Source organism: Bos javanicus, chromosome 12, assembly GCF_032452875.1.
Source record: "Bos javanicus breed banteng chromosome 12, ARS-OSU_banteng_1.0, whole genome shotgun sequence".
Classification (NCBI taxonomy): domain Eukaryota; kingdom Metazoa; phylum Chordata; class Mammalia; order Artiodactyla; family Bovidae; genus Bos; species Bos javanicus.
In genome coordinates this window covers 19,321,533-19,347,649 of record NC_083879.1, presented here as the reverse complement: position 1 = coordinate 19,347,649, position 26,117 = coordinate 19,321,533, and the positions used below count along the sequence as shown (strand labels likewise).

The following is a 26,117-nucleotide window of genomic DNA, read 5'->3' as shown; positions in this document are numbered from 1 at the left end:
GGATCAGCCAAACTTTACTTTTGTATAATGACACTCCAGATTATTTTTGAACAAACTCAGTGTATGAGAAAATAAATTACACTACTCCTATTTAATCTTGCCATCATGTACTTCACAAGGGTTGTCCTTTTGAGAAGATTATTGCTGGTAAAAATTTATGGATGTCAGTTGTCTAACAATGATGGTTATGAATCTTCTTAACCCTAGTTGACCTGGGGGTTTAAATCTGTTTGGAGAAGGGGAGTATAATTTCTGTACGTTTTAAGGCATATATAGGCCAAGGAGTGCTGTCTTTAATCTTCCACTCATTTGTCCAAAGTGTAAAAGGAGCTCTTCACATAAATGATGTACTTTGTTAAATAAATGAAAAACACTGGTAGAATGATTCCCAAAAGCACAGCATATAGATGAGGCTCTATCTATACATACTTGTATACGACTGACCCTGGAACAACATGGGTTTGAACTGTGTGGGTCCACACATATGTGGGGTTTTTTCAATAGTACGATCTGCTGTTGGTTGAATCCTTGGATGTGGAGCCACTTACACAGAGGAACTGCTGTATGGAGAAACTCTGTATATGGAGGGCTGACTATAAATTCTAGGCAGATTTTCAAATATTCAGAGGGTCAGCACCTCTAACCCGTGTTGTTCAAGGGTCAGTTACATAGATGGACTCAGTACTTAAGACAAAGTGTTTAGGAATAGGAGTATTCACATCCTTCATCTTGTTCAGTCCCTAAGTCGTGTCCGACTCTTTGCAACCCCATGGACTATAGTGTGCTAGGCTCTTCTGTCCTTCACTATCTCCCAGAGTCTGCTCAAATTCCTGTTTATTGAGTTGGTGATACTAGCTAACCATCTCATCCTCCGTTGTCCTTTTCTCTTCCTGCCCTCAGTCTTTCCCAGCATCAGCACTGTGCTGTGCTTAGTCACTTCTGTCATGTCCAACTCTTTGCAACCCCATGGACTGTAGCCTGCCAGGCTGCTCTCTCCATTGGGATTCTTCAAGCGAGAACACTGGAATGGGTTGCCATGCCCTCCTCCAGGGAATCTTCCCAGCCCAGGTCTCCTGCATTGCAGTCAGATTCTTTACCATCTGAGCCACCAGGGAAGCCCAAGAATACTGGAGTGGGTAGGCTATCCCTTCTCCAGGGGATCTTCCCGACCCAGGAATCATTTGGGTCTCCTGCATTGCAGGCGAATTCTTTACCATCTGAGCCATCAGGGAAGCTTCCCTGGTAGCTCGGGTGGTAAAGAATCCCTCTGTTACTCCCCAGTAAACTCAATTTTGCTGGCTGATGGCATAACCTTTAACTCTGTGTTCATTAATGGGTTGACTCGGGATTTTTTTTCAAACTTTCTCAGCATCAGAGTCTTTTCCAATGAGTCAGCTCTTTGCATCAGGTGGCCAGAGTATTGGAGTTTCAGCTTCAGCATCTGTCCTTCCGATGAATATTCAGGATTGATTTCCTTTATTGACTGACTGGTTTGATCTCCTTGCAGTCCAAGGGACTCAAGAGTCTTCTCCAGCACCACAGTTCAAAAGCATCAATTCTTCGGTGCTCAGCCTCAGCCTTCTTTATGGTCTAACTCTCACATCCATACGTGACTACTAGAAAAACCATAGCTTTGACTATATGGACCTTTGTAGGCAAAGTAACATCTCTGCTTTTTAATACACTGCCTTTTTCTTCTAAGGAACAAGCATCTTTTAATTTCATGGCTTCAGTCACCGTCTGCAGTGATTTTGGAGCCTAGGAAAAAGTCTCACTGCTTCCACTTTTTCCCCATCTGTTTGCCATGAAGTGATAGGAATGGATGCCATGATCTTAGTTTTTTGAATGTTGAGTTTCAAGCCAGCTTTTTCACTGTCCTCTCTGACTCTTATCAAGGGGCTCTTTAGCTCCTCTTCGCTTTATGCCATAGAGGGGTATCATCCGCATATCTGAGGTTGTTGATATTTCTCCCAGCGGTTGTGATTCCAGCTTGTGACTCATCCAGCCTGGCATCTCGTGTGATGCACTCTATTTACCCATGAGATCCCTCAGCTAACTTTAACGTATATCAGGGTTTCTCAGACCCTTCAGTATTGACATTTTAGGGAATTCCCTGGTGGTCCAGTGGTTAGGACTCTGCACTTCCACTGCCGAGGGACCAGGTGCGATCCCTGGTCAGGAAACTACGATCCTGCAGGCCTTGAGGTGTGGCCAAAAAAAAGAGAAAAATGGACATTTTAGGCTGGGTAGTTTTGGATTGTGGGAGGCTGTCCTGTGTATTGTAGGGTGTTTAGCTGCAGCGTTAGGCCCTGCCCACTAGACATTGTAGCACCTCTGCACTTCCCATTCTGGACAGTGAAAAACGTCTCAAGACACAGCCACGTGTTTCCTGGGGGCCAAAACTGCTTGTTGTGTGAACGATTGGCCTAAATCAATTTAGCTAGGAAACTTCACTCAAATGAGACAGCCTAAATCATGCCTTCTGTTCTATGAACAGTGCCAGGTCTTTCCCCCACCCCCCACCCCCAGAAACAGAAGATAAAAAGCGGAAACCCCCTCCCCACCCCCACCAAAAAAAAAAAATGTGCCTTTTCTTCAATCTCAGTTTTAGGAGAAATCAGCACATTTCCCAGATCCCACATGAGAAGTCCTGGCAGTCCTGAGCCTATCTACTGCAAAGGGCTTAGGAGGATGGGAATGTGGAGTAGTTCCTCTCTTGCATGCATCCTGTGGCTAAAAGAAGTTGTGAATGTGTGCGCACACCACTAGGGAAGCCCAGTTCGACCAGTTGCATCCAATTCTTTGCCATACTGTGGACTGCAGGCCACCAGGCTCCTTTGCCCATGGAATTTCCCAAGCAAGAATACTGGAGTGGGTTGCCATTTTCTCCTCCAGGGGATCTTCCCAAGCTAGGGATCGAAACAGCATGCCCTGTGTCTCCTGCATTGAAGGTGGATTCTTTACCAGTGAGCTACGAGGGGAGCCCTAAAAGTTGTGTGAAACAACCAAATGTGTGGATTGCCCTTTGTTTTTTCAACACTTCCCTGTAGCAATGTGTTTGAAACATTCTTAGTTGAAGAGCTTGAAGTTTTCTGGGAAAGCTGGGGTTGGAGCAGAGAAACCCCTAGCATAGTTTGTAAAACACCGCTTTGAAGCATTGTGAGAGATTGGCCTCATCAGGATACTTCACAGGTTTATTAAAAATGATTAAAAGCAGGGGATCTATGGCTGTTCTATAAAGTATGTGCTCCCTGCAGGGCCTTCTGCAACATCCGTTTTCCCAGCCCTGAAGAACTGCCTACCATCTGCCTTCTTGAGTAATTCTTCTTTAAAACTGTGGTTCCCGGAGATAAATGGGGCCTTGTGCCAAATGATGCGTGAAGCCTCAAGGGAAACCAGGCATCTTCACAGCGCAGTGGTTTTACTTGATGTAAGAAAGACAGTTTTATGGTACTACAAACCTAGGTGTTAGTAAAGGACACATTTTGCATAATGTTTTAAAGACAAAATCAGGTTTTGTTTTTGAGAAAGACCATTTTGTGGACACATTGCTGCAGGCTAGGAGTCAGAAGAGTTGGAGAAGCAAAGGCACTCCCAAGTAGATCTACTTACGGACTAGCTTTCATTGTGACTGTCTTAATATTGAATAGAAGTCCCCACTCTTAAAGAACCATCATTATAAATGAACTGTTCTTGATTTTGAGTATAGACTTTAATTATTCCTGTATAGCAGACGAGACAGATCTCTTTTTATTAACTTCCCTTTCTCAACCTGAACACTCCATGCATTTCAGCCATCCTGCTTTAAAGTCCTTCCTGGACCTGGTTCCTCTTGGCTTCGTGCATACCAAGGACCCCGTGTATAAAGTGTGCTTTGGCTAGTTTCTGGGTACAATGGAATGGGAACATTCCATTATCTGGCCATTTAATTCTGTTAACATGGAGGAGACTGTTTCAGTTACTTTACCAGCTTCATCATCATTAGATTTGTGATCAGGTAACAGCCTCAGTTCCCTTTGTTTTCAGCTCTTTTTAATCCAGTAGTTTGGTGTTTACAGTTTTCAAACCTTAATAGAATTTATAAATTTCACTTTATTTGATTTCATCTCAGTTTTCTTCATAATAAGAACAGATTCCATATCTGTATGCATCCTTTCCATGGCTTCAGTCATTTTTTTTATAAATAAGAGTTTTGAAACTAAGCCTTTAAGAACATTCAAATACTTCTTGAGCATCCTATCCCCTGCCAGGTCCCGTGCTAGGGTGCAAGGTCCACACACACAAATAAAAGTAAAAGCTGGGACAAATGTTATACAATGATACGTAATAGAGGGAATTGGCCTGGTTAGGAAGGTGATAATCAGGCTGGCAGTGAGTTGTCAGTAAATGCCAGCCTCTGGCATGAGTGCTTAAGAAGTACCAACTCGGCCCTCAACATGTCTGTGATGAAGATTCTTATTATCAGGCAGACAGAAGTTAAAGTCTCCAAAAATTACACAGCTGATAGTGGTGAAGGAAAAGCAGGAGTTAATTGGGCAGATTCACTGGAAAAGCTTTTCTGGCAGACGGAACAGTACAAAATAGGAAGAAGCATGGGAGTCCAGGTAGCGAAAGGAAGTACAGCTGGAGCCAAAATGATAGTGAAGGGGAGGGCTGCCAGGGCCAGGGGAGGGCTGAAGAGATAGGCAGGTGCCAGACCCCCACCTGTAAGGCATACAAAGAAGTTTTGATATTCTACAAGCAACGGTAAATCATTAAATAAGAGTGATGATAGAAGTATTGTGTTTAATAACAATCATTGGCTGGTAGGGCAAGGACAGGAAATGTACTTGGAGTTTAGTAATGTGTACAGGTTGAAATAGTGAGTGTGAAGCCCTGAAGCAAGAGATGGTGAACAGGTTGGTCCATGAAGTGGTTGAAAGAAAGTGTCCAACTCTTCGTGACCCCATGGAGTGTAGCCAGGCTCCTCTGTCTGTGGGATTTCCCAGGCAAGAATACTGGAGTGGGTTGCTATGCCCTTCTGCAGGGGATCTTTCCAACCCAGGGATCGAACACGGGTCTCTGGCATTGTGGGCAGATTCTTTACCATCTGAGCCACCAGATGGAATCCAGAGATACTGGCAACTGAAACAGGAGCAAGCGAAGCTTAGATCAGGAACTGGAGGAGAGGAAGATATCAAGGATGATTTCTGTGTTTCTGGGTTGCTATAACTGATGAATATTAAGTGGCATAAAAGATAATAAGCAACACTGAGGGGGAGTTCCCTGATTCATTGGTTAGGACTTGGCGCTTTCACTGCTGTGGCTGAGGATCAATCTCTGGTCGAGGAACAAAGAACATGAAAGCCTCACAGTGCAGTCAGAAGAAAAAGGAAAAAGCAACAGGAGAGAGTCAGACGCGTGCAGTAGAGGGTGATGAGTTCAGTTCGGGTTGAGTGGAGTGGAGACACGCAAATGATGGTCAACGCTGTAAATACTGGTCTGGGCTCAGAGGAGAGGGCCAGCGCTAGAGATCTGAATCCTTGTTTTGGGGATTATTAAAACAGGAAGTGCAGGTCATCCCTGGGTATCCATGGGGCAATGGTTCCAGAAGTCCCTGTGTGTACCAGAATCCATGGATATTCAAGTCCCATTAGTTTGCCCTTCCTATCTGGATTCAAGGGCTGACTGTTCAGTTCAGTTGCTCAGTTGTGTCCGACTCTTTTCGACCCCATGGACTGCAGCATGCCAGGCCTCTCTGTCCATCACCAACTTCCAGAGCCTACTCAAACTCATGTTCATCACGTCGGTGATGCCATCCAACCATCTCATCCTCTGTCGTCCACTTCTGCCTTCAATCTTTCCCAGCATCAGGGTCTTTTCCAATGAGTCAGTGCTTCGCATCAGGTGGCCAAAGTATTGGAGTTTCAGCTTCAGCATCAGTCCTTCTAATGTACATTCAGGAGTGATTTCCTTTAGGATTGATTGATTGGCTCTCCTTGCAGTCGAAGGGACTCTCAAGAGTCTTCTCCAACACCACAGTTCAAAAGCATCAATTCTTCAGCTCTCAGCTTTCTTCATAGTCCAACTCTCACATCCATACATGACTACTGGGAAAACCATAGCCTTGACTAGATGGACCTTTGTTGGCAAAGTAATGTCTCTGCTTTTTAATATGCTGTCTAGGTTGGTCATAGCCTTTCTTCCAAGGAGCAAGCATCTTCCAGTTTCATGGCTGCTGTCACCGTCTGCAGTGACTTTGGAGCCCAGAAAGATAGTTTGTCACTGTTTCCATTGTTTCCCCATCTATTTGCCATGAAGTGATGGGACTGGATGCCATGATCTTAGTTTTCTGAATGTTGAGTTTTAAGCCAACTTTTTCACTCTCCTCTTTCACTTTCAAGAGGCTCTTTAGTTCTTCTTTGCTTTCTGCTATAAGGGTGGTGTCATTTGCATATCTGAGGTTATTGATATTTCTCCCAGCAATCCTGATTCCAGCTTGTGGCTTCATCCAACCCGGCTGACTGTAGTTGTCTGTTAAGCATCTACTCAAGGGTCAAAAAGCAAAGGCCTTGGGGACACTTCACTCGTGGGTTCTGGCCTCGGCCCAGTCACTGAGAGTCCTTAGACAAGTTATTTAAATCTTATTTGAGCCTGTTTCCACATTTGTAAAATAGGAGGACACACACAGGGTCCAAGGGTTGTAAAGAAACATAAAATACCACATGAGCTGGCTCAGCTGTAAAGAATCTGCCTGCCAATGCAGGAGACAGGTTCCATCCCTGGGTCAGGAAGATTCCTCTGGAGAAAAAAGGCAACCCACTCCAGTAGAACAGAGAAGCTTGGTGGGCTACAGTCTCTGGAGTGGCAAAGACTCGGACACGACTGAGCAACTAAACAGCAACACAGTAAGTACAACATAAAACACCGCAGGTAAACTATCTGGTACCAAACTGCTGTGACCTACTGCTCCTCTCGCCCATACTTATGGTGATTTTGGATCTTTAAGGATAGTGTTAGAGTAAGCCATAATGTCTACTGATGGTTGCTTGCAAGGGCTTAATTAGAATATTTTGTCCCTAAAATTCTACCCCCCCCCACCCTCTACTTCCTCCCTTCCCCCACTGCAGGCTATTGGCAAAATTTCCAACAGCTAGACTTCACTTCTTGGCTTAAGGCTTTGAACCCTGTTAACAATCACACTGCATCAAAAGGTGTGGCCCTATCGCCAGCCTTTTGGGCGTGGTCTGGGAATAGGTGGCTTACGTTTACTCCTTGGAAGGAAGATTATGACCAACCTAGACAGCATATTAAAAAGCAGAGACATTACTTTGCCAACAAAGGTCGGTCTAGTCAAGGCTATGGTTTTTCCAGTGATCATGCGAGAGTTGGACTGTAAAGAAAGCTGAGCGCCGAAGAATTGATGCTTTTGAACTGTGGTACTGGAGAAGACTCTTGCGAGTCCCTTGGACTGCAAGGAGATCCAACCAGTCCATCCTAAAGGAGATCAGTCCTGGGTGTTCATTGGAAGGACTGATGTTGAAGCTGAAACTCCAATGCTTTGGCCACCTCATGCGAAGAGTTGACTCATTTGAAAAGACCCTGATGCTGGGAAAGATTGCAGGCTGAGAAGAAGCGGAGGACAGAGGATGAGATGCTGCATGGCATCACTGACTCGATGGACCTGAATCTCAGTAAGCTCTGGGAGTTGGTGATGGACAGGGAGGCCTGGCGTGCTGCAGTCCATGGGGTAACAAAGAGTCGGACACGAGTGAGTGAACAGAACTGGGGATAGGTCTGGTTTCGGCAGTTAAGAAAATTGGTGAGCTTGTACCTGAGTTGAGAAAACGTCTGGCTCTGCTGTCTAGGTACTCCGCGGGGCAGCGGGGCGGGAGGCGGAAGCCTTCTTCCGCCCCACCCCCTCGCCGCGCAGCCCCGCCTCCTCGCCGCGCAGCCCGGCCTCCTCGCCGCGCAGCCCCGTTTTCCCGCTCCCTGCTCGCGGGGCGATCCCAGTCCAGGTGCGGACAGTCTGCGCTGGGAGTAGGAAGCATGCACGCGGGCGGGGAGCTGGGCGCCGCGGCGGGCGGCTCGCTGCTGCTGTGCGCCTCGCTGCTGGCGGTGGGCTGCGCGCTGGGCCTGCGCCTGGGCCGGGGTCGGGGGGCGGCGGACCGCGGGCTGCTCGCCTGGCTCTGCTTCAACGCCCTGGTGCATTTCGCGCTGGTAAGTGAGTGTCCTCGCCTGGGCCCCGAAAACGCGGGTGGACGCCGCCTCTCTTGAGACCGTTCCCTCTTTCCAGGAAAGAACGCGGACGCCAGGGACGCCTTGGCCGCCCCGGGCCCTATGGCGGGAGACCCGGGAATCACCTGGAGGCCGTGGTGCCCGTGGCCTTTGGCCAGATACTGCACCTCTCCGAGGTCCCAAGGCCGTAGCGCAGCTTCCTTGGTGGTGCCAGTTTCTCTACCAAATTAAAACTAAACCAGGAAAAGCCGAACGTTGTTATCCCTCTATGGTGCTCTTAGTCGGATTGTAAGCTGTCGAAAGGCCTTGGCTTGCTTGACTTCGTAACCTGCACATAGATGTTTAAGATAATTGAGAGTTTTTGAATGACCCAGAGGCAGCAGGGAGGGGTGACGAGGTACGCTGGGGCCTGAACCAAAACCCCAAACCCGCTCCCAAATACTAATCACCGTTTATTGGGTAACTACTGTATGCAGGCCCAGTACTGTGTTTAAAATTTCTGACCTGCGAAAACCCCATAAGTCACTTATTAATGTCCCCATTTTACAGAGAAACAAGCCCTGCAAAGTTAGATGACTTCACAGTGCCACACAGCTGGCGTGATTTTCGGAATAACTTTTATTAATTAGTCTGACTCCAAAGCTTGCACTTTATTTCATGCCAGGCTTTAGGAAACTTGTCCTTAAAACTTCAACTCACTTTTTGTTTTTAAGGGAGTCTATTGAAAATGCCCCACTTCCCATGCACACACTCTTCTTAAAGCCTTTTGTTAAACTAGGCAAAATATCTTTTTCCTTTTTTTGCCAATTTGACCTTGGTTAAATCTAGGCAAACCCAAAGCTAATGTGAAGCCAGGGTCTCTACAATCGGTTCTCCTCCCTATCTGGTGGTTTCAATCAACGGAGGATAGAAAATACAAGAAAAAAAAAATTCCAGAAATTTCCAAGATGAAATTGCCCCCCTCTGCAACTCCCCCTCCTCACCCACAACTAGTTACATGGTATTTACCTTGTATTTACAGCTACTTATGCAGCATTTACATAGTGTTGGGTATTAAAGGTGAGCTAGAGATGATTTAAAGCCTAGGGGCTGCTGTCCAGTTATATGCAAATACTACACCATTTTTACAGAAGTGACTTGAGCATTTGTGGGTTTTGGCATGCGTGGGAAACAGTCCTTGTCGGAGGGAGGACTGGAATATAGAGAAAGAGCACTTTTGGATAACCACCTAGGGCTGCAGATGTTTATCAGTTGGATATGTGCACATATCAGATACTGCTGGAGGGAATGACGAAATTCCTTCTTTCCTAATAGTCAACTTGTGGAGGTTGTAGACAGTAAATAGTTCCCTCAACTCCTTTATTTATAGAATTGATTTTTTTTTTGCTGCGCGGGGTCTTAGTTGCAGCACATGGGGTCTTCGGTCTTCGTTGCAGCATGCAGGATCTTTAGTTGCGGCATGCGGGATCTAGTTTCCCGACCAGGAATCAAACCGTGGCCCCCTGCAATGGACCACCAGGGGAGTCTCTAAAGAATTTGTAAGCCGTTGCTGAACACAAGGTGTCCAAGGAACAGGGGCAATAAAACAGGTTACAAGGCCCACTTAAAGTGTATTATATTTTAGACACACAAAAAGGGTATTAAAACACTAAAACATACACCCACATGTTCACCACCTGGTTTAAAATTAAAGTCTGCTTTACAAGCACCGACTGCCAGGAAACACTGGATACATCTCCACTTGGCACCTTGAGGTGTAGCCCCATGTATGCCCCACTCTCCTCCTTTATTCTGAAGGAAATTCTTCCCCCCACCACCACCCATGGACCCATCTTGTGCTGTTTACCTGTCTCAGCTGCAAAACATCCCACTGTTTGAGTGTACCATACCATACATACCTTGAAGTGAAAGTGTTAGTCGCTCAGTTGTGTCTGACTCTTTGTGACCCCTTGGTCTATAGCCTGCCAAACTTCTCTGTTCTTATAATTCTCCAGACAAGAGTACTGGAGTGGGTTGCCCTTCCCTTCTCCAATGGATCTTGCCAACCCAGAGATCAAACCCTTGTCTCCTGCATCTCCTAATTGTAGGCAGATTCTTTGCCATCTGAGCCACTGGGGACCTGAATACATACCTTGAATACATACAATAATCCCTTAATTCTAAAAGGCACTTTTTTTTTTTGATATGTTACAACAATCAGTGGCATAACTACTGTGGGTTATTTTATTGATGTATTAAAATATGTATTTTAAATTTATATATATATATTTAAGCTTCCTTATGGCTCAGTCAGTAAAGAATCTGCCTGGAATGCAGGAGACCCAGATTCGATCCCTAGGTCAAGAATATCCCCTGGAGAAGGAAATGGCAACCCACTCCAGTATTCTTGCCTGGGAAATCCCAAGGACAGAGGAGCCTGGTGGGCTGCAGTCCATGGGGTTTCAAGAGTCCGACACGATTTAGCCACAAAACCACCACTAAAAAATATTTATTCATTTGTTTGAATGCACCAACTCTTAGTGGCAGCACCCGGAGTCTTTTACTTGTGGGATTTGAACTATTTGAGCAGCATGTGGGATCTAGTTCCCTGACCAGGGATCGAACCTGGGCCCCTTGCATGGAGAGTGCAGAATCACAGCCACTGGATCACCAGGGAAGTCCCTGATATTTTATGTCTCTGGAATTAGGTTGTATCTTTCAGTTGATAATGAAATATGATAAAAGCACACCCATTAATAATGTCTGGTTAAGTTGACTATTTACACACAATGCTTCAACCAGCGTCTTGGTACACATATCTTAGAGACTGTGAGAAGGGCTCTTAAGTGGTTGAGGCCTACCAGGCAAATGCATGTCCATATTATCTTTGAGATGATTGGGAGTTTGTTGTGAGAATACCCAGAAATGTGGGTGGAGCTAAGATTTGAATAGAAAGACTGAAGGAGGTCTGAAACCCCAGCTCACTTCTTCCCACTGGAACCTGAGCTGTCTCTCCTCACCCCTTTTGACTTGACTTCTCAAGTTGAGGCGCTGTCTGGGTCTGTTGGCCAGCATAAAATGCCGAGCTCCCCTGTTGCACAGAGATTCAACCAAGCATTGCCAGAGATGGTTCAGCTCCCTGATGTCCAATCAGACACTGGTTACCTGGGGCTGCAGCTCGGACCTTCAGTTCATCGGTTATGGCCGGGATGGAGGGCTGGTTGGTTTCCTGTCTGATGGGAGCCACGGTGACATCCATGAAGAAATCAGTGGTTTGGCTCACCATTGCTCAAAAGGTGCTGTGGGTGTTTCTTGCCCTGGTGCTTCATGGGTTTTCCCTCATCTGTGATCTAAGTGTAGCATTCTAGGCATGGCCAGGGGGCTTCCCAGGTGGCACTCATGGGAAAGAATCTGTCTGCCAATGCGGGAGACACAGATCCAGGTTCAGTCCCTGTGTCAGGAAGATCCCCTGGAATAGGAAATGGCAACCTGCTCCCATATTCTTCCCTGGAGAATCTCATGGACAGAGGAGCCTGGTGGGCTACAGTCTATGAGGTTGCAAAAAGCTGAAAACAACTGAGTGACTGAGCACAGGCGTGGCCAGAGCTGGAGGCAGGGTGTGTATGCCTGTTTGGGGAACATGTGGAAGTCCAGATTGATTAGAATGGAAGATTTACATAGGGTAAGACTCTAGCAACACGTGTCCAGCTGATATCTGCAGACCTAGCTGATTACCATCGGCTTTGATTTCTCTTTCTTTGTCATGACTATAGTCCTCTGTCAGTATTTATGGTGGATTGCTTCCATTACCCCCTGGGATACTCAGATCCACAAATTCTTAAGTCCCTTAGAAGGGGGACAAACTGGAAAGAGAACTTGAATTACAGATAAGGCTTAGAGTTTTATTCTGTGGAAGGAAGCCATGAAGTGTTTCAATCAAGGAAGTAAGGTGGCCAAAGCGGATCTTTCAAAACATAATTTGGTGGTGGTGTATCACGTCACAGGGTAAGGGGGCTGAGATTTTACCTTTTTGGGTGAAGTTAGCCTTGTTGATTGCCCAAGCTCCACAGGGCAAGGCAGTGAGGGCCAGATGGTACTTGCACAGGCTGGGGGTGCATTACAGAGAGGAACACCCCCCAGTTAGGTTCCCATCTTCTGTGGAGCTGCTGGTGACCTGCTCCTACTTCTCTCTAGAGAAAGACCTTATCTTTACTCAGGAATGTAAACAGATCCTCTCTGAGGAAGAGGAGGTGAGGGCTTTATCTTCACTACCCTGAAACATCTCAGGAAAGAGAGGTCTCTAAGCCCTACTACTCTGGAGTGTCTCCTTACGTGCATATTCTTTTTTTTTTTTAATAGATTATTTTTTTAATATGTTAGTTTTTCTTTTTAGAATAACTTTATTTATTTTTGGCTGTGCTGGGTCTTTGTTGCTTTGCAGGCTTTTTCTCTAGTTGCAGTGTTAGTTGCTCAGTCATGTCCAGCTCTCTGGACAGTCCGACCCCATGGACTGTAGCCTACCAGGCTCCTCTGTCCACGGGATTCTCCAGCAAGTGTACTGGAGTGGGTTGCCATTACGTTCTCCAGGGGATCTTCCTGACCCAAGGATCTTGGTTGTGGCGCGTGAACTCTAGTTGTGGCATGTGGGCGCCAGAGCCCATGGGATTTAGTAGTAGTTTAGTGCTTAGGCTCAGAAGTTGTGGCACTGGGCTTAATTAATCCACACCATGTGGGTTCTTAGTTCCCTGACCAGGGATCAGACCCACATCCTCTGCACTGCAAGGCAGATTCTTAACCATGAGACCACCAGGAATATTCTTAAATTAGTGTGAATGCCTGTGCTTAGACACCCCAGCCCGACATTGCAAGAATAGGAGATCTTTATGGAAAATTGTCTTCTAACAGATGCAGAGTGGATTGGAAAGGATAGTTCAGGGCAAGAAGATCAGCTAAAACCGATTGCAGTATTTTAGGAATGAGAAGAAAGCTGAGCTTGGGTGGTGATGAAAGTTAAAATGAGGAGAAAAGCGAAATACAAGAGACTTTGCAGGGAAGAATTTTATGAGTCAGAGTAACCAGTTATATATATATCGGGAGTAGAGATGATCTTGGGGTTTAGAATTTGGCTGGCTTGGATAATGTTGATAATGTTAACAAGGACAAGAAAGTCTGATTTTAGAACTGTGAATCTGGGACTCCAGGGTGTAATTGAGGGGAAATGGTTGGAAGGCGCTGAAAATGTAAGACCCGTTGGAGAGGCAGAGTCAGGGTGGAACAGAGAGTTGGAAGTTCCTCACTGGACTGGAGGAGCGTAGGAAGCCCTGGGGAGAGTGACTTCCGAGCAAGAGAAAACAGAACGGTGAAAAGCCTGGGGATGACAGCAGAGTCTTTTGATATTGCTATTGAACAATCAGGAAGAGGAAGATCCAGGAAGAATCTTGGGGGCAAGGCCAAGAACAAGATATAGTGCTGGGTCCTGGGAGCTAAAGAAGGGAATTTCAGCATCACCGTGAAATGTGCAGCACTGTTACAAAAATAAAAAGTTCAAAAAAGGTGAAGGCTGAGCCTTCTGGGACCAGCCGTCAGGAAGTGGATGTAGATGGCATTGCTTGAATGGGGGCACCAGCAGCCAGGGGCAAGGGCTTAGCAGGTGGGGCAGAGGGGAAGTATATGCCAGACTTGCAGGAGATTTGGTGGTGGAAGGAAGGACAGTGCAGGAATGTGCCGACTTGAAGAAAAATGGACAGACTTAAGAGCTGTGAGTGTAAGTTGCTTTTTTAAAAAATTTGTTTAATATATAGAGGTGTTTTTTTAGCTGCACTGGGTCTTTGTTGCTGCGTGGGCTTTCTCTAGTTGCAGAGAGCGGGGCCACTCTCTAGCTGGCATGCGCAGGCTTCTCTTACTGGGGAGCTCGGGCTCTAAGCTTGTGGGCTTAGTTGCCCCACAGCACACGGCGTCTTCCCCGACCAGGGATCGAACCCATGTCCCCCGCATTGACGGATGAATTCTTAACTGCGGGACCGCCAGGGAAGTCTGTGAGTCTAAGTTTTAATTCAGGGACCTTACTGAGGACTGTGAGTGGCCCAGGAGACAGTCTCTCAGGAGCTCAGAAGAAGCTGCCCCCAAAAGATAGGGGAAAAGAAAGAAGAAAGAAAGTTAGTCACTCAGTCGTGTCCAACTCTTTGTGACCCACCAGGCTCCTCTGTCCATGGAATTCTCCAGGCAGGAATACTGGAGTGGGTTGCCACGAAAGAGCTTATATATGGGTTTTGGCTAGGGAAGACATGCAGTCGAGCACACGTCCTCGATAAAAAAAATCACTGCTGGTCACAAAAAAACAAGATAGCTCAAGGTAACAGTATCAGTGCTTGTCCAACCATACATGTGAAGATGCTTGAATCTGGGTTCATGAGAATTCCTCCTGAGACGTGCATCCTACAATCTCTGGGGCCTGTTTTTCTGAAGCACAGTGTGTCTCATGCTGCATTTCACCCCGAGTTCTTCTCAGGGAGCGCGGTCCGTCAGCAACTGCAGCGGCTGTTGACTTCATCCTCACAGAGCTGGGTGCTGATCAACACCCTTTATTCTTCCTTGTTTACAAAGAAAAGTTCAAAAGATGCGGCAAGAGCCAGGGACTTGGGGTTTAAGGTGGGAAGGTCTGAGCACATGTGTGAGCAGGAGCCTGGTCCAGGGGAGGGTGGACGGCAGAGCTGTGTGCGGGCCCACGTGTTGTCTGGCGTTGCCCGGCCGCATGAACCGAGGGGAATCGGATGGGCCTGACTCTGCCCCTGGTCCTCTGCTCAGACCCCTAGGCTAGCCATTCCCACCCTCTCATGACTGTGGAGCAGCACTTGGGCTTGTCCATCAGGATGCAGGACGGTTGTCACGGAACATCTGGGCTCTGTAGTCTCTCCATTCATTCTGCCTTAACGCCCAAGCGTCGTCTTTCTTCAAGAAATCCTGAGGCTGCTTACCTCCCTATTAATGGTGTATTTTGGACATTACCCTTTTCTGTTTCACGTTGCCATCTGTTCTTTGCCTTCATGGCAGTAACTTCAGCTTCTGATCTTGGGACTTTCTAAAATTGTCTTCCTCCCACTACTTTGTCATGAGGTCTGAAGTTGCCTTTTAATTCGCCGTCTGTTGCTGGCTCCTGTTTTCCTTTCCATTTTTGGCATCATTATCTTCATCAGTTTCGCTCTAAGATAGATATCCTCTCTGGTAAATGAATTCATAGTCCTGTGCGGTTTGGTAAGCCTGGTGAATCACAGTGGGTTTAGCTGTGTGTTAAGAGTAATGGTTCACTGGTTAATTTTGTGTGTCACCTTGACTGGGCCATGGGGTGCCCAGATATTTTGACAAACGTTATTCTGGGTGTCCTGTGAAGGTGTTTTGGATGAAGTTAATATTTACATCGGTAAAGCAGAATGCCCTCTGTAACACGAGTGGGCCTCATCCGATCAACTGAAGGCCTGTTGTCCAGTCGCTCTGTCGTCCCGACTCTGCGACCCCATGGACTGCAGCATGCCAGGCTTCCCTGTCCTTCACCATTCTCCTAGAGTTTGCTCAACTCATTCCACTGATTCAGTGGCATCCAGTGATGGCATCCAGGATGCCATCTCATCCTCTGTCGTCCCCTTCTCCTTCTGCCCTCAATCTTTTCCAGTATCAGAGTCTTTTCCAATGAGTCAGCTCTTCATATCAGGTGGCCAAAGTATTGGAGCTTCAGCTTCAACATCAGTCCTTCCAATGAATATTCAGGATTGATTTCCTTTAGGATTGACTGGTTGGATCTCCTTGGTGTCCTGACTGGAACAAAAACCTGGTCTTCCCTCTAGTCAGAAAGAAAGCCTCCTACCTGGGAGACATTCACGCTGGGACATTGGCTTTTTACTGCCTTTTGACTCAAACTGAAACAAGGGCTTTTCCTGAATCCCAAGCCTGCTGGCCTTTGGACTAGATCTGTACCATTGGTTCCGCCTCTTCTCAGGCCTCTGCTTGGGTTAGAGCTCCATTGGCTTTCTTGGGTCTCCAGCTTGCTGACTCAACCTCAGGTCGTGGGACTTGTCAGCCTTCGACAATTGCTTAAGCCAGTTCCTTATGATAAATCTAGGTAGATATATAGACATACATACACATAACTTTAGGTACAGATATAATCTCCTGGTGGTTCTGTTTATGGTGTCAAAGCCTAAAGAATAGCGCCCAGAATGAGCCACTATCCATTATTTAGGGTGGTAGACAGTCCTCGAACTTCTACAGATCAGGATTCAGTCTGTTTTCTGACATGATGAAGAATGTTCCTTAGCAATTGGGATGGCTGTCCATGTAGCCACATCTCAGAATGACGTATTGTTCCTCCTTTCCACAAAATCTGAGTGCCTGCTGGGAAACCTGTGTCTAGATACAAACAAAATAGATGACCCTTGTCCTCTCAGAGTTTATGGATTAGCAGATTTTTTCTTATTATTTCATGTGGAAAATAATATTTGTTAATATAAATATTAATAATATTTATTAATGTCACTCGATATGAGAAATTTCTCATATGAGAAATTTCCTTTGCAGATAAGGGCTAGGAGAAGCTTAGTTTCTTTTTAAAAAATTGATCTCTTTCTCTCTGATGGCAAGAACAAAATAAATGTTTCTTCTTTTCACTTTGGCTGCTTGGATGCTCAGAACCATATTTAAGCTCTATAATAACAAAAGATAGTCTACATATAGATGTTTTTATTGTCCCTGATCCAAATTCTTATGTATATTTTACCATTTAGTGGAATGTTTTTTGTTGTAATTAACCTAAAATCTTTTGTAAAAGGAGAAAGCCTGTAAATATTTCAAAAAATTTTAATGCAACTAAACTTACTTCCTTTGAAATAAAAATATTCCAGGGAAATATCTTTTTTCTTTTATAACACTAAACACAATTTGTAACTGTTTTGACTTCTTCTATCTCGAGAACCTGGCCTGGTGCCTGGTTTGTAGGAGCTATTCTGGAATATTTGTTAATACTGAATGAATGGAAGAGTGATTCTTTGCATTTAATTTTTAGCAGCATCTACCATTTGCATTTTAAGCCTCTGATTGCTCAGATATCTAAAATGTCAGTTCTTGGACTTCCTTCGTGGTCCAGTGGTTAAGACTGTGCCCTCCCAGTGCAGGGGTCATGGGTTCGATCCCTGCTCAGGGAACTAAGATTCCATATGCTGCTAAGTCACTTCAGTCGTGTCCAACTCTGTGCGACCCCATAGACGGCAGCCCACTAGGCTCCCCGTCCCTGGGATTCTCTAGGCAAGAACACTGGAGTGGGTTGCCATTTCCTTTTCCAATGCATGAACATGAAAAGTGAAAGTGAAGTCGCTCAGTCGTGTCCAACCCTTAGCATGGACTGCAGCCTTCCAGGCTTCTCCGCAAGAGTACTGGAATAGGGTGCCATTGCCTTCTCCGAAGATTCCATATGCCACAAGGCAAAAAAAAAGTGGTTAAAATGTCAGTTTTTTTTCTATGTCAGACAGTCTTTTAAAACAAAATTTCTTTAAATTATTTATTTCCACAATAATTGTAAAAAAATAACATATCTACAAGGAAGAAAAGTTAAAATTACCTAGAGATAATTATTGTTAGTATTCTTAAAAATAGTCTTCCAGAATTTATATGAATATATATATCCATACAAATATTTGTCAGAATCCTTTTTGAAAAAATGGGATCATATTATTCATTCTTTGTTGCTTTTTTTCCATTTAGCTGTGTTCAGTGGCCATCTGTATGAGTCTGTTGAACTATTAATACCTCATAAATTTAAATAACTGCTTAGGATTCCGTTATACTTCATGTATAATCTTTTTCACCAATCCTAAATTGTTGGACTTACAGGCTTTTCCCAGTTGCTGGCAATTACATAGAATGTTCTCTGTATATTTTTATGCACTTGTCTTAAGTGTTTACCCAGGATGAATCCTGAAAAGTATAGTTGCTTGCTTTAAGGGAAGCTAAGAGCTTCCCTGGTGGCTCAGTTGGTAAAGAATCTGCCTGCAATGCAGGAGACCCGGGTTTGATCTCTGGGTTGGGAAGATCCCCTGGAGAAGGAAATGGTCACCCACTCCAGTATGCTTGCCTGGGAAATGCCGTGGACAGAGGAGCCTGGCGGGCTGCAGTCCATGGAGTCACAAGAGTCGGACATGACTAAGTGACTAAACCAAGGGAAGCCAGTGTTTGAAGATCCCAGAAACATGATCCCCATTTGTAGTTCCATCAGCTGCTTTCCCCCAGTCGTCCAGTAGGAGATAGCAAGATTGTGTATCAGGTACCTCTCAGATCTTCTTGGCTTCGTCTGATCCTTGACCATTTGCTCTGCTTCTGCCACCATGACGGCAACCAACTCCAGCTTCACTGGGTCCCATCCAGGCACCTTCTGCTTCCAGCCCCTGCCCCAGGCCCCTCACATGCCACTCAGGTGTGGGGTCCTGGGGTCCCACTTGGCTCCCACATCCCTACCCACGGGCTGAACCTTTGACAATGATTTTTGGGAACCACAGGATAAATTCTTCCTTCTCACCCAAGAGGAACTCCCCAAAGAAGCAATAGTTCATACAGTCTTTGGACAAGTGTAAGATTGAGACATCAGTTAGCTTGTTACTAAGCAGCTTTACTAAGTTGCTAAACCCACTAAGGTAGCCTCCTACCTGATTCATGCCTCTCCTTGGTCCCATTTCCCATTTCTCCTCCTCTGCCTCCTTGGGATAGTGATCCCCGTAAAAGTAGAACACAGTATAATACTTCCTCGCTTAAAGTGAGGTCATGAGCATGGACCTTCTCCCAATAATGACTGGTTCCTTATAAAGGAGGGAATTTGGACACAGGGAGAGAACGCCATGTGAACTTGAAGGCATCGATCAGAGTGAGACTCCTTCATGCCAAGGCACACCAAAGAGTACCGTCAAACCCCTGGAAGGTATAGGGGAGAGGGGCAGGAGACAGAATCCCCCTGCAGCCCTGGGAAGAAACGGCCCTGCTGACAGGTTGATCCTGCACACCAGCCTCCAGATGAGGCACAGTTCAGTGCTTGCGGTTTTAAGCCACCCGATCTGTGGTACTTTTCTGTGGCAGCCCAATCCAACGACTGCACTATGCTTCCTGGCAGCTTGACTTTATTCAGAGTGTCGACTTGTTCTGGGCCTCTCCTGACCTCTCCTACGTATTCATTGTCAGAATCAGATTGGCTTCACGCCCTCTTTCTGAATTGGTGCTCTTGGAGAATAAGAATGTTGTCACGGGCCCAGCTCGGGTCTGTTCAGGTTGTGATGTTTTGCAAGGGCTGCTTCGTAGGCCAGCCGCCAGCCCGTGCGCTGACTGCCTCCTTGTCGCTCCCGATCCTTGGATCCGGGCACCTGCAGCCGAAGGAGCGGCTGTCGCGGTGCAGACCCTGGCCCAGTCCGTGGCAGGCACAGGGTGCGTTGTGCCCCACACATCCAGAGGAACGCCCGGTACCGCGTGTGGAAAGTGAGAACGTTGCCATAGTCTGGGAGTGGCGTTCAGGAGCCAAGTAGCCCAGTCTCCCCCTGAAATAGGACTTCTCTCATAGTCCAGACAGATGTCCTTGGGTCAGCCACCTGTGCTTGAGAACGTTCAGTGGGTGCCATCTTTCCCAAATAGAATAGCTCTAGTTACAAGAAAATGTTGCCTTATGTTGAGCTGAGACTAGCCCCCTTGAGATTTCTTTGGGTCCTACTTGTGCCATCTTCTGTAGCCCAAAGGGAGGCTGAGCCGCAGCTCCGCCGTTTCCCACGGCGTGGTTTCCTGGCTCTTTTCCGCCCTGTCACTCACCTTCACTCACACCACAGGCTGCCTTTCAAGTGCTGGTTACTCGGCGCTGTTCCAGAGGAGCTCTGACTCAAGAAGCCTGGGGCAGAGTGGGAAGGCGGGGGGAGCACGGGCTTTGGGGTCCGACAGGTGTGCTGGTGCGGCCGGCTCTGTCTTTTCCCACCTGTGAAATCCTGGGCAGCGCCCCTTTTCCCGCTGGAAATCCTTTCTGTGATGCAGAAGGGAAGGAAGAAAGATATGTGCGTTATGAAATAATCGTGGTGCTTTAGTGACTCAGTTGTGTCCGACCCTTCGTGACTCCATGGACTGGAGCCTGCCAGGCTCCTCTGTCCATCAAATTTTCCAGGCAAATTTGGAAACTGGAGCAGGTTGCTGTTCCCTTTTCCAGGGGATCTTCCCAACCCAGGGATCAAACCCAGGTCTCCTGCATTGCAGGCGGATTCTTTACTGACTGAACCACCAGAGTATGTGCATTAAATATGTGTGAGACATACACGCTGAGGAGGCTTTGCAGAGCATATACAGAAAAACCAGAATTCTCACTATAGTGATTTCCCCTCTTTACTGCTGCTGCTAAGTCACTTCAGTCGTGTCCGACTCTCTGCGACTCCATGGATTGTAGCCTGCCAGGCTCCTCTGTCCATGGGATTTCCCAGCCAAGAATACTAGAGTGGGTTGTCATGCCCTCCTCCAGGGGATCTTGCCAACCCAGGGATCAAACCTGAGTCTCCTGCAGCTCCTGTATGAAAGGCAGATTCTTTACAGCTGAGCACTGGGGAAATTATTTCATTGTTTACTCATACTTGTATTTTGCATTAAACTCTTTTGGCAGCAAAGAGAAATAAAAAGCAAAATAATGTTTTTTTTTTTTTTTTAAGGGAGGGAGGGAGAAAGGAAACTTTCTTTCTGGGTTTCCTTATTGTGTTAGTCTCTTTAGGCTGCTGCAACAAAATGCCACACACGGAGTGGCTTATAAACAACAGAAATTTCTTTCTCACAGTTTTGGAGCCTGAAAGTCTGAGATCAGGACCCAAATTTGAGATATCTACCCCAAATTTGTAGACATAAAGTATGGAACTAATATTTTCTTCGAATGCTTGTTGAAAGAATTAAATAAACTTGGTAATTTAGGGCAGGTCTCCTCAAACTTGACTGTGCCCAGGAATCTCCATAAGTCTGGGCTAGGGTCTGATAGTCCACACCAGCTCCCAGCTGGTGCTCGAGCTGTGGTCCGTGGACCATATATGAATAGCAAGGATGAAGGGCACTGGGCACAGTGCCCAGAGCTTAGCAGAGTTCAGTAAATGTTCATCCTTCCTCTGTCCCTTTTGTGACCCCTCCTCACCATCCTTCTTACTTGGATTAAGTTTTAATTTTCATCCAATCCCTAAGTAATCATGTGATAATACACATGTCCAATAAAGATGAGCCTTGGAAGGTCTCAAATCTAAGAAGTAACTGCCTCAGCAAAGGAGGGTATATTCTTTAAAGGGGAGAAGTGGTTTTTAAGTCCTAAAGCAAACACTAAGCTGCCATGTTGTAGGAACAATAGAACTTGTGTGGCTGTGTGGTACCCCAACTTCTGAAAGGGCCAGCATGGCCCATTGTTAATGTCAGGCAACAGCCCGCCTGCTAGGACCGAATGGAATGGTTCCATCGAATGGAAGTCGTCGCCTCATTAAGCGGATGACAGCTGGGCAGCATATATTTATGAAGTCAATAAAGCCTTGTCATTGAGGGGCTGTAGGAGGCTGAAGCAGCTGATCCTTCCAGAAACAATGATGTGTGCTGTTGCCATGACATGGAAAAATCAAGTCCGATTAGGCTGAGGTTTTATGAGTCAGATCAGTAAATGCTAATACATTTTGACAGGATTTACGTATTGATTCTATTCTTACTCCACTTTATTCTCCCACTCTTAATGCATTGCAGTTTTTCTGGCTCTTCGTTCACACACTTTTTTTTTTTAAAACCTTGCAAATATATTTATAAATTCAGGCTTTACAAATACAAACACAAATTACAAGAAGAAAATGTATGTTCTCTTATTTCTATAAAGCCTATAAAGGCTTATAAAATTTTTTCTTTAAGGGTGAAATGAGTAAATTGAGCATTCTTTACCAATTGGTCATTGAGTTATAAATAGCAGAAACTTGCCCAGCTCAAGCATGTTTTTAAAATCTGAGCTTTGACTTGTAGCTGTCTGAAAGTCTATAAAATGCATTGTTAGAACTACATGTCTGGAACACATTAAGTGAAAAATGAGACCAGCCTTTTTTTTCCCCCACTTCAAGGCACGTGAGATCTTAGTTCCCTGACCAGGAATTGAACATTGGAAATACAGAGTATTAACCACTGAAATGCCGGGGAAGTCTTGCCTTTGTTTCTTAATTTATTTGCCATGATTCATTTTAGCTTTTAAGTTGATTTTGTTAGCAGCTCAATTAGACAGTATAGTCCAGTCCCATTTTAGAGCATTTAATATGAATTAAATGGTTTTTAAACCAAAATTCCTGATACATTGAACTTAAAATCTTTTAAGTCAATAAACATTGTGGAATTGTCCTCATCACCCTCTAGGTTGATAGTAGGAAAACTAATGCAGGGAGAAAGTATTTTAAATATTTGTAGCTATGTAATAACATATACATGAAGAATTTCCTGAAGGCTACTGTGGAACTCAAGCAGTGATGTCTCTGGGGGTGAGATTGGGGATTGGGAAAGAAAGAGACTTTTACCTTTTACCTTATAGCTTTTTGTAAATTTTCTTTAACTTACAGCACGTATCACTTCAATAATTTTTAATTGTTAAAATGGTAAAACAGCAGCCCACATTACCAGAAAGGATGTCGGAAGAGTAAAGAAAAGTGTGACGGAAAGTCAGCATGCTGTGGGGGTTGGGAGCACCGATGTGGGGCAAGGACAGGTGAGTTGTAACAGGAAAAGAGCCCTTATCAGGGTGAGCCCTGGCAGTAAAGACCTGGCCTGCCAGTACAGGAGATGCAAGAGACGCGGGTTTGATCCCAGGGTCGGGAAGATCCCCTGGAGGAAGGCATGGCAATCCACTGCAGTATTCTTGCCTGGGAAATCCCACAGACAGAGAAGCCTGGTGGGTTACAGTCCATGGAGTCACAGAATCGGATGCAACTGAAGCGACTTAGCATGCACACACAGAGTGAGCGGAAGCCCACTCTGCAGCTTCTCTGCAGACTTAACTGGACAACATGGAGAATTCACTCAGCGTGTCACCTGGAGCCAGGAGGACAGGGGGCTAGCATGTCGATGGCTGTTCGTTCACCAGAAGGGCACAGGTAATTTGAAAAGGGTGTGCAAACACCATGACCATTTTCCCTTTCTTTTTGCGATCATGGCCATTGGCTCTCCTTGCTTTTTATCCTTGGTGTGTGTGTGTGTATCCGTGTGTGTGTAGGACACGTTGAGGCTGGTGAGAAGTGTGAGGGCAGAGGACCTCTGGGACCACGGGGTCCTGAGTCAGGAACCCAGAAACGCAAGGGACAGCAGTTCATTTTTGACAAAGTGCTGTATGTTGTTGTTGTTCAGTCAGTCGTGTCCAACTCTTTGCAACCCCATGGACTGCAGCACGCCAGGCTTCCCTGTCCTTCACCATCTACGGGAGTTTGCTCAAATTCATGTCCAATGAGTCAGTGATGCTGTCTAACCATGAACAGTATGAAAAGGTGCTATATATATATTTTTTTTAAGTATTTATTTATTTTATATATTTGGTTGTACCGGGTCTTAGCTGAGGCACATGAGCTCTAGTTCCCTGCCGCTGCTGCTGCTAAGTCGCTTCAGTCGTGTCCGACTCTGTGCGACCACAGAGACAGCAGCCCACCAGGCCCCCCGTCCCTGGGATTCTCCAGGCAAGACCACTGGAGTGGGTTGCCATTTCCTTCTCCAATGCATGAAAGTGAAAAGTGAAAGTGAAGCTGCTCAGTCGTGTCCGACTCTTAGCGACCCCATGGACTGCAGCCTTCCAGGCTCCTCTGTCCATGGGACTTTCCAGGCAAGAACACTGGAGTCGGTTGCCATTGCCTTCTCCGCTAGTTCCCTGACCAGGGAGCAAATCTGGGCCCCCTGAGTTGGGAGCGTGCAGAGTCCTAGCCCCTGGGCCACCAGGCAAGTCCCATGTATCTTTTTTTAAATTAAGCCCTACTGTGAAAAATTTTAAGCAGGCACAGATGTAGAGAGACTAGTGTAATGAGCAGGTTTGGTGTTTTCAAATTTTGCTGCACTTGCTTCATTTGTCACTTTTTTCTTTTTCTCCCTCCCTCCCTTCCCCCGCCCTTCCTTTTTCTTTCATTATTGCTGAAGTATTTTCAAGGGAACCCAGACCTCCTGTCCTGTTGCCCCTACATCCTGAGTGAGTTTCTCTGTAAAAATTCAGGCTGTGCTCCTTAGGGGACAGGTGTCTGCCTCTCAGACAGTGGTAGGAATAATTGCACTCACTCCGAAATTCTTGACGACAGCCTCAAGCCCAGTCAGTCAGTCAGGGAGTCTGCCCTGGGGGCTGCCACGAGCTTGGCCTTCCCATGACTGATGGCCGGTGGCAGGTGAGGGACGCACAGCCCACTCCTACTTGAAAGGCTGGGGCTTAAAAGGCTCTGACCCCACAACCCTCCATGGGGCCCCCTTCCTCCGCGCCTGGCCCTCCACTGACGGCACTCCGCCCGGGCCACCACTCAGTGAGGTCAGTGGACCAAGTGCCGCACTCAGGGCTTCCAGTCAGTAAGAGACACTCTGCGAAAGGTGAAGATCTAGCCTAATTCTGCTCATGACTCTCTCATTCGTTCAGTTCTTCATTCATCAAACATCTGTTGAGAGCTTTACTCTGTTGCTTTCTATTGATGAGGGAGTTGAAACTCAGAGAGGTCAAGGTAGCAGGGAATATAAGAAATAAAATCTGCTGTGGTTTTTTTTTTTTTTTTTGCTCACTCACCCAGATCTCCAGCCTGCAGCACAGGGCACTTACCCCTCCACCTGTTCAGGCCCTCCTTCCCAGTTAAGCAACACCCTACTGATGGCCTTTGCTGCTTACCAAGCACCTTTCATCTGGTCCTTAAAATCTCCAGGTAGCTGTTGAGCTCAAACATGAATTTTAGTTCTGGCTGGCTAGTTCTTCACCATATAGTATGATTAAAGACTTTTGAAGCTGATAACCTTCCAAGTTTATTCTGCAAGTTAATATAAATTTCATCTTCCAGAGCCTGGAAATAATTTTCACAGGGAAGAAAAAGCATTTTGTGGTTCATTTGATATAAAATATGAATTCATGGGAGGAAGTAAGTCTGTTTTCATTCTCTAAAATTCTACAGGTAATTTTGGCTCTTGGCAAATAGTAACTAATGTTTCCAGTGACTTTGATCTTGAACTTAGATCCAGGTCCCCATCCTGCATTTACCCACAGAATTCCTCCTGAGGAAAGAGCCAGACAGGATGTCAGGGTCCCGGTTTGCAGATGGCTCCAGTTGAAGAGGTTGCTCGTGGAAGTCATGAGATCAACAGTCTAATTTTGGGAAGTCCTTTATCTCACAGATAGGTGGACTGAGCCCCACAGAGAGTCATATTCAGCTCAGCCTCATTGCCCCTACTGGCCAGTCCAGCAGATGTATTTTTGTCTAGAAAGTTCCCCAGTCATGCCAGGGAAGAGATGTGGACTTCCTACGGCTCTGCTAAAAATAAAAAAATCAGCTGGTGAGAATAAGGAGCTACAAAATAGACAGGGAGTACTTCTTGTTTAAAAACATTATCTTGTGTAATTTTTTTTATCTCCTTTAAGGACTAGGATTATCATATATGCTCTGAAATAAACCACACTTACCTATTAGGTAACTTACAGAATGTTAAGAAAAGGGAAAATATAGAGCTTCCCTGGTGGCTCAGTGGAGAAGAATCCGCCTGCCAATGCAGGGACACCGGTTCGGTCCCTGATCCAAGAAGATTCCACTTTGCCGTGGAACAACTAAGCCTGTGTGCCATGGGTGTTGAGTCCATGCACTGCAGCTACTGAGGCCTGTATGCCTAGAGCCTGTGCCCCGCAACAAGAGAAACCGCTGCAGTGAGAAGCCCTCACACCT

General features: G+C 46.0%; 1 protein-coding gene and 1 non-coding gene across 2 annotated transcripts in view; both read left to right on the top strand.

Annotated features, from left to right (window-relative positions):
• The first annotated feature begins 2,110 nt into the window (after nucleotides 1–2,110).
• TRNAG-UCC (transfer RNA glycine (anticodon UCC)) lies at nucleotides 2,111–2,183 on the top strand. Its single transcript has one exon. It is a non-coding gene; the product is annotated as a tRNA-Gly (tRNA).
• A 5,725-nt stretch (nucleotides 2,184–7,908) lies between these two features.
• EBPL (EBP like) overlaps nucleotides 7,909–26,117 on the top strand; it is a 28,935-nt gene continuing 10,726 nt past the window's right edge. Inside the window, exon 1 of the mRNA XM_061434648.1 lies at nucleotides 7,909–8,199. Coding sequence (XP_061290632.1) covers nucleotides 8,029–8,199 — 171 coding nt within the window. The 5' untranslated portion in view covers nucleotides 7,909–8,028. The remainder of the gene's footprint in view (nucleotides 8,200–26,117) is intronic.